Source organism: Cygnus olor, chromosome 1, assembly GCF_009769625.2.
Source record: "Cygnus olor isolate bCygOlo1 chromosome 1, bCygOlo1.pri.v2, whole genome shotgun sequence".
Taxonomy (NCBI): domain Eukaryota; kingdom Metazoa; phylum Chordata; class Aves; order Anseriformes; family Anatidae; genus Cygnus; species Cygnus olor.
The window spans coordinates 191,335,716-191,349,218 of NC_049169.1; the positions used below are offsets into that span (position 1 = coordinate 191,335,716).

At 44.6% G+C, this 13,503-nt stretch overlaps 1 protein-coding gene across 2 annotated transcripts in view; it reads left to right on the forward strand.

Annotated features, from left to right (window-relative positions):
• The first annotated feature begins 3,311 nt into the window (after positions 1 to 3,311).
• Positions 3,312 to 13,503, forward strand: part of RDX (radixin) — a 41,217-nt gene continuing 31,025 nt past the window's right edge. The window contains exons 1-2 of one of the 2 annotated variants that reach the window (XM_040544082.1): positions 3,312 to 3,358; positions 11,567 to 11,638. In XM_040544082.1, the coding sequence (XP_040400016.1) occupies positions 11,627 to 11,638 (12 nt within the window). In that variant the 5' untranslated portion in view covers positions 3,312 to 3,358; positions 11,567 to 11,626. The other variant, XM_040544083.1, reaches the window with a different exon arrangement.

A 13,503-nucleotide genomic window follows, 5' to 3' on the forward strand; every position in this document is an offset into this window, starting at 1 on the left:
TGTGTCCCTGTTTTCCGTGTGTCCCTGATGAGGAGGGAGAATCCCTCTTCCTTGTAGCACACGGAGGCTGTCCTCCCTCATCACAACACTTGTACAGGGGAATCTCCAGAACTGGACTCCTCGACATCTTCCTGGAGCTGAGGCAATCAGCAATAAATGTTTGTGGAGCTGCTGCAAATCACAGAATCGAGGTGTTGAAGGACACCTAAGCGTGCTCCACACAGCTACAGTATTTCAGAAAGGAAAAGGACAAATCCTTCCCAGAACCATACCACATTTTGCCTTTTGAACTTGATCAAAGCTCAGACTATATAAATACACTCAAGTAAAGGCAACTTGGATTGTTCAGTGTTGTTACTGGAATCTTTATGTTTTTATTGAAACTTCGTATTTTAACAACACACAGAAAATAGTTTTTGGAATTAGATAAGTTTAATTTTAAATGACAAATTTAACAACAGACACAAAACCTATTACTTCAGCCATTTACTGTAATTTCACCAAATATTTAAAATATCTGTGAACTGGATTCGTCTAATGACTGCAAAATTCTTTCAATTCCATTTTTTTTTTCTAGCAGAGACTTAAAAAGGCAACACTTGTTGGAAAAAGAAACGTGATTAATGTCCATTAAGGGAACATATCCTGTTATATTTATTCAAATATTAACAAAAGAATAAACAATTCCGTTTTAGACCGCACAATTAGTAACAGTTAAACTACCCTGCAATAATTCTTGACGCTGTAAGGTCTGCCTCTGTAAACATATTAATAGATGAATATGTGTGTATTGAGTCACATGCATAAATATGCCCAGAAAGAGCAGCTGGGTTCCAGACTTGCAGGCTATGTCCACGTATAACTTCTCATGTCAGTGGCATGGTATGGGCAGAACTACACTTCTATCTGAGCTGACAGCATAACTCTTGATTGGATTACAGGATAAAATAAAGGTGTATTGCATAACGTTTAACATGCCAAAACAATTTGGAAATTTCTCTGTTTTTTTTTTTTATTATTTTTTTTTTATTTTTTTTTTTTAGTTCTCCTTTCCACACCACCTTGTCCAGTAAATGCCCTTCGGATTGCACGATTAGCTTTAATAAAGGTAAATTCTAACACACTGACTAATGCTCTCCGTCATGGCTCAGAAATCTTTACTGTCACAATCGATTCTAGGATTAATTCCTCAGATGGGGCAGTGGAAGTTTAAAATCTGTTTTTTAATGAAGAGCTGTATGTTGGCATTACTGCTGGAACACAAACTTTTATATCTTGCAGTTACAGTATTCTTATCATTAACTTTATCTTTATAACCTACCTCTTCAATAACTGTGCAATTTAAGTTGATATGGATATCTGAAAGCTCTTTTTATTGCCTGTAATTCTTTCTGTAGTTTCAGTTTCATGGCTAAAATGAGTACGATCACTAACTACACTTTTCTTTTTACTGCCCTGCTTTATCAGGCACACTGCAAGCTTACACCTTGTTAAGGAAGCAAGGCAAGAATAAAACCACATTATGCTGTTGACAAGGTAGATAAGAATGTTATTTACCTTGACTTTTTTTGGGGAATAATATTCTTCATGCACCGCTATAAGAGATAAAGCATATCTTAAGACGATAACGCGCACATTGAAAGGCACTTTCTTTACACCTGCTATCAGCACGAAACCATGTCCTAGTGCAATAATGAACCTGAGCCAGTTCATGATGGACTCTGTCAGAGGAAGGGCCAGCCTCTAATTCAGTCAACTAAAGTGAAGACGTTTTATCTGTACACTGCACTGATTCATAGACAATTTCTGGTCTGAATCAAAGCTCCTACCCTTAGGTCATTGAATAGAATAAGGTCTTGTTTTCCACGGAAGAGCTTTTCTTGATTCCCCTTGGATCTTGCTCTGACATGCAGAAAAAGACCATCTGAATGGGGAAGAGTATGTTGCATACTGATGATGGTCACTGGAACCATGCATCTGCAGAGGCTACAAGACACTTGAGAAGTTTAATGTGCTCCATAACATTCTGTTTCAAGCAACAACAACAGAGAGTAGGTGAAATTAGCCACTGTCACTTTTTCATTGGAACAGAAAAGCAAAAACAAAGCTGGAATTGAAATTTTAGCCCATGGGAAGAAATTGAATCTATCTTTAATAGACCGAGATATTTGGGTTCTGTCCTGATGGCTGCGAGAGAAATAAATGCCTATTTGACATTTACAATAAAATACATAAAATAATCACAGATTAAATTCATTAAACGCTTCTAGAAGAAGCAATTATACTCAGTCTTATCTAGTTCAATTTAATTTCATCATAGATTGCATTATGCAGTCATCTAGTTTATGGGAATGTTCTTTAGATTTTGTCCAAACAAATGCAAAAAGATTTAGTCAGTGCGGCTCCCACACATTCACGGGGATATTACTCCTTGTGGCTTGCCAGGCTGCTCTCCTCTTCTTCCCCAGCTCCCCACCTCCGATTCATCCTAAAACGTTATTACTCTTTCTGAAGCAGCGTTAATTGGCAATTCCTCCCAGTTCTTCCCCCAACCTTTCTTTCTTTATCAGGCAGCCAGAGGGCGAGGTGTATTAATAGCAGCTGCATGACTCAGGGCTGGGAGCTCAAGTGGATCCCTTTGCACCGAGCCTTGCTGTTTGGCCTCCCTGGCTGCACTGCCACCGAGCTCGGGGAGCACCTCCGGTTACTTGCAAATAAAATAAACTGCAAGTCCATGGAGGGGGCTGGGACCGCCTCAACTTTGTCCTTCAGGAGTGGGAGAATCTACTGGGAGAATTTTCTTGTCCTTCCACAAGAAGTTTGTGGAGGGTTTTTTGAAGGGTTCGCGTATGAAAAAATGGAAATGTGAATACGAAAAGCCACGTGTGATCCCAGCACACCTCCTTCTCCCCTTGGCGTGATGGAGCAGCAGCGAGGGTCCCACCGCCCTGTGCCACCATGGACGTGCGAGCTGTTTCGCCTCTTCACATGGGCGAGCCAAGAGTTTTTATTTTTATTTATTTATTTTTTCCCCGGGAGGACGCTCCTCACGCCCCCGAGCACCGCCGGGACACCGAGGGGCGGCACCACGCCTCCTGCCCGAGGACCTTCGGGGCTACTTCCCCGCCGCCTCAGCGCGGCGGCAGGACACCGCTCCCCGCCGCCCCCTCAGAGCCGCAGCGCCGCCCCCTCACCGCGCCCCGCCAGCCCCGTGCCCCTCCGCCGGCACTGTGGGCAGCGGCTTCGCTACGGGCAGCGGCTCCGCTACGGGCAACGGCTTCGCTGCGCGCAGCGCGCATGCTCGGCGCGGGAGGCGCATGCGCGCTGCTCCTCGAGGCGCAAAACCCGACAGAGGCGGGTAGGCGGGAGGCGGGAGGAGGGGGGGGGATGTGCCCGGCGGCCGCCGCCGCCATATTGCGGAGCTGTCAGCGCCCGCCGCGCTCGGCGCCTCGTCCCCGGCGGCGCCGCCAGCAGCACCGGGGCGGCCCCGCAGCGGCGGGCGGGGGCTGCGGGGGTGGGCAGCGAGCTCCCTGAGCCCTCGGGAGCGGCAGCCGCCGCCAGCGCCTCGCCCCCCGCCGGCCGGGGGAGCGCGGCCCCAGGTGAGGCGAGGCGGGACGGGGCGGGGGCGGCGGCGCTGAGGCGGCCCCGGGCTCCCCTCAGGCGGCGGGGGGCGGCTGAGGGGGGCTCCGTGGGGGTCCCAGGAGCTCGCCCCCGGCCCGGCGGCGCTGCCCGGCCCCGCTGCATTATTCATGTCCCGTCAGCGGCGAGCGGGGAGGGCTGGGGAGGGATTACTTAATAACCGGGGGCTGCGGAGCATCTGTTGCTGGCTATTGTTTTCAACCAGCGGCTGCTTCGCCAGTCCTAAAGGGCCGGCAGAGCTGGCGGCCCTCAATGAGCCTTTGTGCGTGGCTGTGGAGTGGGTTCGTGTTGTGCACGGGTCGGCGTGAGCCTTGCTGGCCGCTCAAAGGCTGGCGCAGTGAAGAGGTTCGGGTTTTAACTCCGTGGGATTCGGTTGTTTTTTGTCGTTTTTTTCTTAATTCGAGCACGGGGAGGTCTCTCTTTGGACACCATGCCAACACAACTGGTCGTGCCAGTCGTGAGGTGCTAAGAAGCTGTCTTTTCCAGTCTGACATCCCAGCAAATTATTTCGTGTTCCTCTGCCTGCTTCAAGCTTTAAAAATGTTGTTTTTTTTTTTTTTGGGGGGGGGGGGTTAGTTTTAGGAGCTACACTTCTGAATTTAAACCCATTCTATCTCGGTGACTGGTTCGGGCCAAGAGTCAGAGGTGTCCCTGCATCTTACCCAGGCCTGTTGCCATTCAGGGCGCTTGTTATTGCGTTGTAACCCACGGCAGTGTTTTGAGGGTGCATTGTCAGCTTATATGGCACTAGCCGTGCTCAGGTGCCCACAGAAATGCCATGGTTGCCCCGAGCTCTCTCACAGCACCTTGGCACAGCGCAGCCGGGCTCTGTGTGGCGAGGGCAGGCGTGGAGCTGGCACGCAGAAACCTTACGGCAACTGCCACGAGGTGGGTCTGTGATCGATAAAGATAAGGGAAAAGTAGTGACTCTTTATTGGATTGTAGGACTTGTCTCCATCGATCTATTGATTCAGCATAAGAGGGGCTGTGAGAAAAATTAACTCTAAGTCAATGCAGTGTTCCCAGATAAGAGCCCTCCTGGCAAATGGCAGTTGCAAGGCAGTGGCATATTTCCAAGCTTTGTGCTGAGTGACACAGCTCTTCTATCAGCTCGGGAGACGAGAGAGCAAAAGTACAGTAAACAACTTTAAAAAACGCACGGAAAAGGACATGGTGTGACATGTCAGGAGCTGTCCAGAGAGTTTTCCGTGAGTGCTGACTGAAAGGAACAGTGTAAAAGTGTCTGTTGGGAGGACAAGAAGAGTTCTTGTTGCTGCCTACTTCTGCCATCGCGATGGAGAGTGTTGCAGGCCTTGAAGATATTCAGAGCTGCCAGAAAAAAAGTTGGTTCACAGGAAATTTGGTAAAGCTGTCGAATGAGAGTATGGCTTTGTCTACAAGGTGCAAGGTTAGGGATTGAGAAATGTAGAAGGTTGTGTTGTTAGAAGGCAGTTCCTGGTAAATAAAGCAGCTGAAGGTACTTAAGGCATTGTTAGGCTAGGTATATGGCCTTTCTTCTTCAGAGATCTTAAATTGCTGCTCAGCTTTTTAAGAAGGGGTACTTTTGTTGGCAGGGATTAAAAGGAAAGTTGTTCAAGGTATTACTTCTTTGTATTGGATGTGTTAAATACATCAAAGCTGTCCTATCGCTTTGTATTGCATTAAAAGTGTGTGGGAGTAGAGGAAAGGGAGGATTTTCAAGTCTGTAAATGTAACCAAAACTTTATACAAACTTGTGAAGAAAGACCTGATTGTCAAAAGATACCGGTACATGAAAGCAGCGCTGAGTGTCTTGCGTGCTTAGCGAGTTTTCTCCAGAGCTGAAGGGACCTGGTAAATAAACCCTTTGCTTTCAGCGTTGAGGGGCTGCATCTGGGGGGTAACTTTGCCAGTAGTCTAATCCTTAGCTATGCTTTGAATTATTTTTTTCTTTGCTTTAGACGTTTATTAATTACTCTCTGAAATACAACTTTCAAGTCGTGTAATACAAGGAGAAACAAATAGCGCATTGGTCCAACCAAGGAGTTAACATCTTTAGAACAGTTTGATTCAAGAACTCGAGCCAGCTCACGTGGAGTCTGATGCGGATGGCAGGTTCACGTTAGCAGGTTTTCTTTGTTGTGGAACTGCTGCTAAGAGACTTACCTGCTTTATTCAGAAAACACAATACCTGCTTCTGGAATGGGATATATCCAGGATTTCACTTGTGACAGTTACCTGTCAGTGGTATTTCCACAGAGGAGTTTATTGAAACAACAGAGTACTTGTATTGGTCACGTTTTGTAATTTCCATTTTTATGAGATGTATGTGGGAAGAGTGGACGTTGTCGTTGTAGAACTCTTCAAAATCTTATAGTTATTGCAACTAGTGCAGTTGTGACCATTTTAAAATGTGAGGATGAGAGTTTATATTCAGATTAGTATGTAAGTTACACAGCACATCTGTCACGGACTGGTAAAACTGCAAGCAGTGCATAAATATTCCTTGGCTGGGCTGTGATCCTTTCTGGTTGACTGCGGTGTTGCCAACTGCCGAGTTCCCATTTGTGCTTTTGAAGTTACCGGGATCTCCCGTTTGGAAGAAACGATTGCCTCTTCAAAATATATTTAGCTATAAATACATTTAAGGCGTAACAATTGTACTGGTTATGTAGGAATTGTCTTTCAGAGGCACAGCAAGCCTGTCTCTAGTATTTTGGGGGGAGGATTGGGAGGAAATGGTGTTCTTAGGAAGGTGTAGGTACAGTACTCAAAATGGTGGTGTAGAAAACTCTGTGATAACCAGCTCTGGTCACATCTTTGTTTTATTGTTATAGAACTTTGCTAGTTCTCTCCTTTTTTGTGAGAAGGCTTGCTTTGCTTTCCCCCGTGGTTTGCCTACCTCTGAGACAGTTGTGTAGCTCGCATATCCTCAGCTGTCTGAAAAAGATGTATGCGGAGGTAGAGCCTGTGGTGAATTAACTTCTTTATTGGACTTCTGCAAGTGTGTCATTAGGGAGCTGTTAGGTTTAGTGGAAAAGATGATTGCCCAGCAGGTACTCACAGGCTGCTTTGGAGTAAAATCTTTTGGTAGAAAGCTGAGACCAGTTAGTCAGGTACAGTGGCCTGTACGTTTCCTGCTGCTGCCTCTAAAGCTATTAGGCACCTCAAAAATTGGAACGGTACAAGACTGAAAAGAAAAAGTATATTTAGTTTTAAGAAGTTCCTCCTTTTGATGCAGCTCAGGGTATGCTTGCAGCCCAGAAAGCCAACCGTACCCTGGGCTGCACCAAAAGCAACAAGGCCAGCAGGGCGAGGAGGGGATTCTCCCCCTCTGCTCTGCCCTTGTGAGACCCCACCTGGAGCCCTGCGTTCAGCTCTGGGGCCCCCAGCACAAGAAGGACATGGACCTGTTAGAGCAGATCCAGAGGAGGGCCACAGGGATGATCAAGGGGCTGGAGCAGCTCTCCTGTGAAGACAGGCTGAGGGAGTTGGGGTTGTTCAGCCTGGAGAAGAGAAGGCTCCGGGGAGACCTTACAGTGGCCTGCCAGTACCTAAAGGGGGCTACAGGAAAGCTGGGGAGGGACTCTTTGTCAGGGGGTGCAGTGACAGGAAAAGGGGGAACGGCTTTAAAAGAGAGAGGAGGTTTAGACTAGATATTAGGAAGAAATTCTTCCCTCAGAAGGTGGTGAGACCCTGGCACAGGCTGCCCAGAGAAGCTGTGGATGTCCCATCCCTGGAGGTGTTCAAGGCCAGGCTGGATGGGGCTTTGGGCAACCTGGTCTGGTGGGAGGTGTCCCTGCCCATGGCAGGGGGTTGGAATTAGAAGATCTTTAAGGTCCCTTCCAACCCAAACCATTCTGTGATTCCTGTAAAGAAGGAAGTTATTGGCATTGCTGTGGCTGAAGCTGTGTGGTTCCTGCCATCTACGTGCAGGAAAGCAGAGGGTGAGCCTCTTCATAGAGCTGGGGAAGCACGCTGGTAAGAGGTTGCTTCTGAGGGAAGGTCCTGAGCTGTCATGTAGGGACCCTTCTGCTTTTGAGGGTTGGGTTCTGCTGTCCGGGTGCCATGCTCGAGTCATCTTCCTCACCTGACCTCAGACCCACGGCTGTGCGCATGAATGTTTCTTTTGAAAACAGCTGCTGCATAAATTATATGACAGAATTTTGGCATCGAGCGCTTCATGCACCATCATTTTCTGCATAAAGCTTCCTTTGTTGTCTTCCAACAATTGCTTTATTTGTTGCCTTTTGTGGCATAACTGGAAACATGGATGATAATGATTTAAAAATCTAACTGCCTTGTAGTGAAAGGAGTTGAAATTGCAATTCTTCGCTATAAGAGAATTTTTGAAGTTCTGGGTAGATCTTTTTGGTTTGGGATGTGGAGCCAGCTGACATTTTGGTGGTTTGGTCCAGCTTCCTAGCGTCTGCCACGAAGGTTTCAAGGACTGGAGCGCTGTAGCAGCAGGAACTCAGCGGAGTCACGACCCTGCTAATCCTCTTGGCTCGGAAGAGGCACCTTTGGGACTCGCAGTGCGCCCGCGGCAGCCGCGGTGTGCTGGAGGTCACAAGCTGGCGTCAGAACGTGGGAGCCGATACGGGATATCGTTCCCTGTCCTGTTGGATGTGCTCTTCTGTTCGCAGCGTCGTTTGACATGGGCGTTAAGATAAAACTATAAGTAATTAACTGTGTCAAAGCTAAAAGCTGAGTAAAACTGAACTTATTGCATCCACCAAGTGTAAAGTTACTGGGCACACGAGTGGCTCCCCTTCCAGTAACAGCAGTGCAGACGCACGCTATTTTCCCTGGCAGCGAGTTTTTGGTTTCTTTTGGACAAATATTTTTGTGTTTGCTGTGTTATAATGCTAGCTGGTGTCAGTGCTCAGGAAAGATGGTGTTATTTTTTTTATTTGCTTCTTGCTTGATTGCAGTTCTTGCACAGTTCTGAGATCGGCGAAGCTCTTGATTTTTTCTGTAGCGGTCACCCTTTGTTGCAGTGCTTTTGTGTGAGCATACTGAACTGAAATTGTGTAACACTTCGAGTGTGAAAGCATGTAGACACAGGCTGTTTTTCCTTTATGTGCAGATTATTTCCATCTTACAAATGTAACTTTTAAACTAACATTGGTGTAACACTTAGTGTGTTTTTTTCTTGTAATATACCACATGGTTTTCATCATCTGAAATAGAAACAACCTTCAGCCTAGTTGAGTAAATTTATGAAATATTTTCCTTTTAAATAAATTAAATGACAGACTTTAAGTTACTGCAGCACACTTCAAAAATGTCTTTTGTTTTCCATAGATTTTTTCTTCTGTTGTTTACTTATTGTGGTCACTTACCAGGCCCCTGAGATCTGTGGGGCTGCCGGGGCACAGTTCATCTCTGTTGGGTTTTGGACAAGATAACTTTGTTTCATTGCACGTGAGCGATGTGTTAATTCTGTGAACTCAGTTAACTTATTTGTCTCCTATTTGGGATTTGATGACTTTGTTTTATTTTATAGGATAGTTTTTTGTAGTGATGTTTCTGATTTTAAAAAAATACCTGAAGGGTTTTAGAGTATGTTTTCAGATAACTTAGAGTTGGTTGTTTGATAGGAGTTTAACGAAATGTTTAGGTAAAACCGATCCCCCCCAAATTAGAATACGTTTGTGGGAGAACTTGCGTGGACAGAACATGGGAGGGTTTGATGCAGTCCCTTCAGAAAGTGCTCGATACAGTGTCTTTTAGGAAGCCCTGAGCCAGGAGCCAGTTGGTCGCCCCAAGACTCAGCCTTGAGCCATCTGCTCCCATTTGTTTCCCAGCGGCTGCTCTGAGGCAGTATCGGTCGTCTCCCTGTGCCTCCTCTTGTCAATGCAAATGTTACTACAGGCACATAAAAGCAGTTGTGCTACTTCCTACTCCTTTTAGCACTGCTGAGTTGGCACGCTTCTAAAATGGTGGATGGGAATCCAGTTTAGCCTTTACATCGCTAGTTAACTGAGCTTAACTCCAGGGCTTCTGCCTGCCTTCAGTGGTATGGGCAACGAGCCTCTGCTGGCAACCAGGTGGGCACGGGGATTGCTCCAGCTCAGGGCCCTGCTTACAGGTAGCAGGAGTCAGAGCCAAGCCTGTTCTGCTTTTTATTGCCCCTGGGTTTCTCTGAGCTAGAGAACGGAAGGAGAGGAGGCAGCAATGTCTTCTGTGAAGTGAACATGTGCCATGGAATTGTATCAAAGGACAGTGTTGTAAGGTCCCAGGAAGCCTGGTAGAAACATCATTTGTCTCATCCTTTTTCCCCCCTGAAGGTTTTTTTGGGTAAAAATAATAATTAAAAAAAAAGTGGGATTATTGAAAAGCGTGTTCATATTTTACGCATTCTATCAGACTATATATTGAAATGGTAAAATAGACTTACTGATACTGTCTAATACTTCAGAATATCTCCTGAAATTCAAAACCAAAGTAAAAAATTAAAAATCCAAACGCAAAGCAAAAAAAAAAAAAATCCTACTGCAATGTAATTGTCTTTATGGTGGGCAAACTATAATGTATTATACCTTTATAGTTGTGTTATGTTAATTATGCCATAGTGAATATACCTTAAAGATACTGTTTTAATTTCAGGCTGATTTTTGATTAAACAAAACTTGTTCTGTATCTGCACTATAATGTTGGATCTCTTCTTGTAATGTTTAGTCATTCATTTTTCTTTACCAGCCAACAATATTGATGCTTTTTAAATTATTTTCAACCTTTATCTCTTTCTTCCAGTCCCTCTTTTCAAAGGGTCTCTACAGAGTAGAAAAAGAAAAAAGGAAGTGTACCTTAGCTTTCTGAGCAAATGTTTGTTGATATTTACAATATTTTTTGCCAAGAAGCAAAGAAAAAAGAACTTTTCTAAATATATGTAACAATACTCAATACTTTTTTTGATGAATAAGAAATCATTGATACAGAAGCTTGCTTTTGATAAATAAATTGCTTTAAACATTTTGATTTTTGTCCCTATACTTTTTTTTTTCCTCAAGCACTTGTGAAAATTTTCTGTCTGATGTAGTCATGGAATTATAATACTGAAATCTCAGATGACATTCACACCAAGACAAATACTACTCGGAGTAATTACAGTTATATTATTTTGGAGGCAGTGCCACCTTTGGTACTCTGCAGACCAGCAGCAGGACTGATTCATAGATTCCCATTACTTTGAAAGCGTGCGAGAAGGTGACTGGCTCCTTTTGCTTTCTGAGTTGATGTGAATTGAGTCAAGGCAGGATGCAACCTACCAATGAAATTACAAGCTTTTTTTTTTTTTCAAGGCATGAAGACTGTTTTGAACTTGCAGAAGATGACAGTAATTAATTTCATTACCACATAGACATAGCTTAGAGCCTTTCTGCTTAAAAAATAAGCAGTGCAGATTTTTTTCCTTATTTACTGTAATGGTCTGGCAACTGGAATTTCTCTTCATTAGGGAAAAATGAGTTCGTGACTTGTTCCCCGAGACAAATGGATGCTTTTATGGACACGAAATACAGTCTGATGCTTTAAAAATGTTCGTTTTTTTCTTTGTTAGCATTAACAGATTAAATTGCAGCTTTGGAGTTCCTTGTTCAAATTTTACTTCTCAAATAATATTACAAGCTTTCAATACTGGAAGATGTCTAATATCAAAGTTTTTAAAAGAATTTGGTTGGGGGTCTGCGGCTCTTTTTTCTAACGCTAGTGGATTAGTGTTCTGTAAAAGCTGGGAAGGAGGTTACTTTTTAGACATCTGTTGATTCTTTCTGGTAGTGGGTAATTTAGTTGTTTTTTTAATCGATGTTATCTCCTGAAATGTGCATTTTGTACATGTAGAGCTCTTGTTTATCTGTGTTGGAATTTGTACTATTTGCTGTGATGTACATGAACTCTGTTATGATTAATTTAAAAACGAGCCTTTTGCATTTGTTTTTGACAGAAAGGGACAAAGAGATTGTAGAAGACTTAACTGGACAAGAGACTAAAGAAAACCAGCAAAATGCCGAAACCAGTAAGTAGCTCTTTCCTTACTCTCTAAAATGTAATGGGATTTTCAATTTTTAGAGTGGTTATCTTAAAACAGCTCTAGTTACTTTGGCTCTGCCCTTATTAGGTTTCATAAGATCTGGTAAGGTACAGTCGGAGTTCAGGTAGTTTAATACCAACCTGTGGAAAAACAGCTCAAGAAATCTCAGTGGGAGGAGCTGTGTGCAGCACGGCTGTGTGTGTACACTTGGAGAGGGGGCAGAGCTCAAGCTGCAGTGAACTTAGGGCCCGTTTGGCTGGCAGGAGGAACAACTTTTCAGGAATTGTTGACTTTGAGATGAGGTGGCGTGCAGTGGGTGGTGGAGGCCTGACTCAACATCTGTTAGAATCAGTGAAAGGGTTTGTTGTAGGATTTGTCAGGGAAAGGCAGAACACATGAAGTGTCGGTGATAGCAACAGGACCATTAGGTGATATTTTTTTACTGTGATCGGGGGTATAACTTGGAAGGTAAGTGTGGAAGGAAGGACACGAGCAATATTTGTGGTCTCCTATTATCTCATTTCAGCTAAAATAAGGGCTCATCCACTTTCTGTAGAGGAAAAAAGAAATCTCAGATTTTTGTTTCCATACTGGTTCTGGAATTCTTTAAGGATAAAACTGTTCAGCAGCTTGATCTTTTGTTATTGATGGAATGTTGGATGCTTGCGTTTTTGTCTGCCATGTGTTAAACGATTTTTGGTTGTCTTTTCCACTTAGATCTAGTGAGCAAAGTATGCAGAAAGGGAACTGAATTGTCAGAGGAGATTATTTCTATTCTTCTTAATTGGTTTATGTAACAGCCTGCAGGCTTCCTTTGTTTACTGTTGTTTCATTGAGATCAGGAACGGGACAAAATGTTGTCTACTACTGAACATAAGTCTGTGTGCACATATGTTTGTGGATGTATAAAATTTTTGCTATTAATTAGAAATTACAGTAGTTGGTATTGCACTCCGGTGTTTGGAATCAGTACAGCTCAATGAGTAACGTGAGCACGGGACTATCCAAAGGCTGCAAGTTCTGCTTGGAGCTTCAGAGCTCCTGGCAGCCTGGCCATAGTGTTTTGTTTCTGTAATTTTTCTTACCCCACATGTGACCCTCCCCCCACGTGATTTGGGACAATATTTTAGTGCTGTATGAAATTAGAATGAGTAATCTGTAGCCAATTACTCATTTGTAGTATGAGTAATTAGTTTAAAGCCATTCCCACTTGTGCTGTCACTCCACCTCCTGACAAAGAGTCCCTGTAAGGCTGCTGTAAGGTCTCCCCGGAGCCTTCTCTTCTCAGGGCTGAACAACCCCAACTCCCTCAGCCTGTCTTCATAGGAGAAGTGCTCCAGCCTTGTGGTCCTCCTTTGGACTTGTTCCAACAGATCCACGTCCTTCTTGTGCTGGGGGCCCCAGAGCTGAACTCAGGGCTCCAGGTGGAGTCTCACAAGAACAGAGCCCGGGGCGGAGGGGGGGGGGTGAGAATCCCCTCCTCGCCCTGCTGGCCTCGCTGCTTTTGATGCAGCCCAGGATAAGGTTCACTCATGTCGAGCTTCTCATCAGCCAACACCCCCAAGTCATTCTCCTCAGGGCTGCTCTCAATCCGTTCTCCTCCTGGCCTGTATTTGTGCTTGGGATTGCCCTAGCCCAGATGCAGGAACTTACAATTGATGAGTAGGAAAAAAAAAAAGCTTAGCCTGTGTGAGGTTACCTCTATTTAAATTCTGGGATCAAAATCATGAAACTTAGGCAGGCAGTGTTCCCACTGCTTTAGGGACCTGAGACAATTATAGAAAATGTAGTTTTAGGATGGTTCAGAGTGAAGAATCCTCCTTAGAGTTGAGATTGCAGAAGTGTTAAAA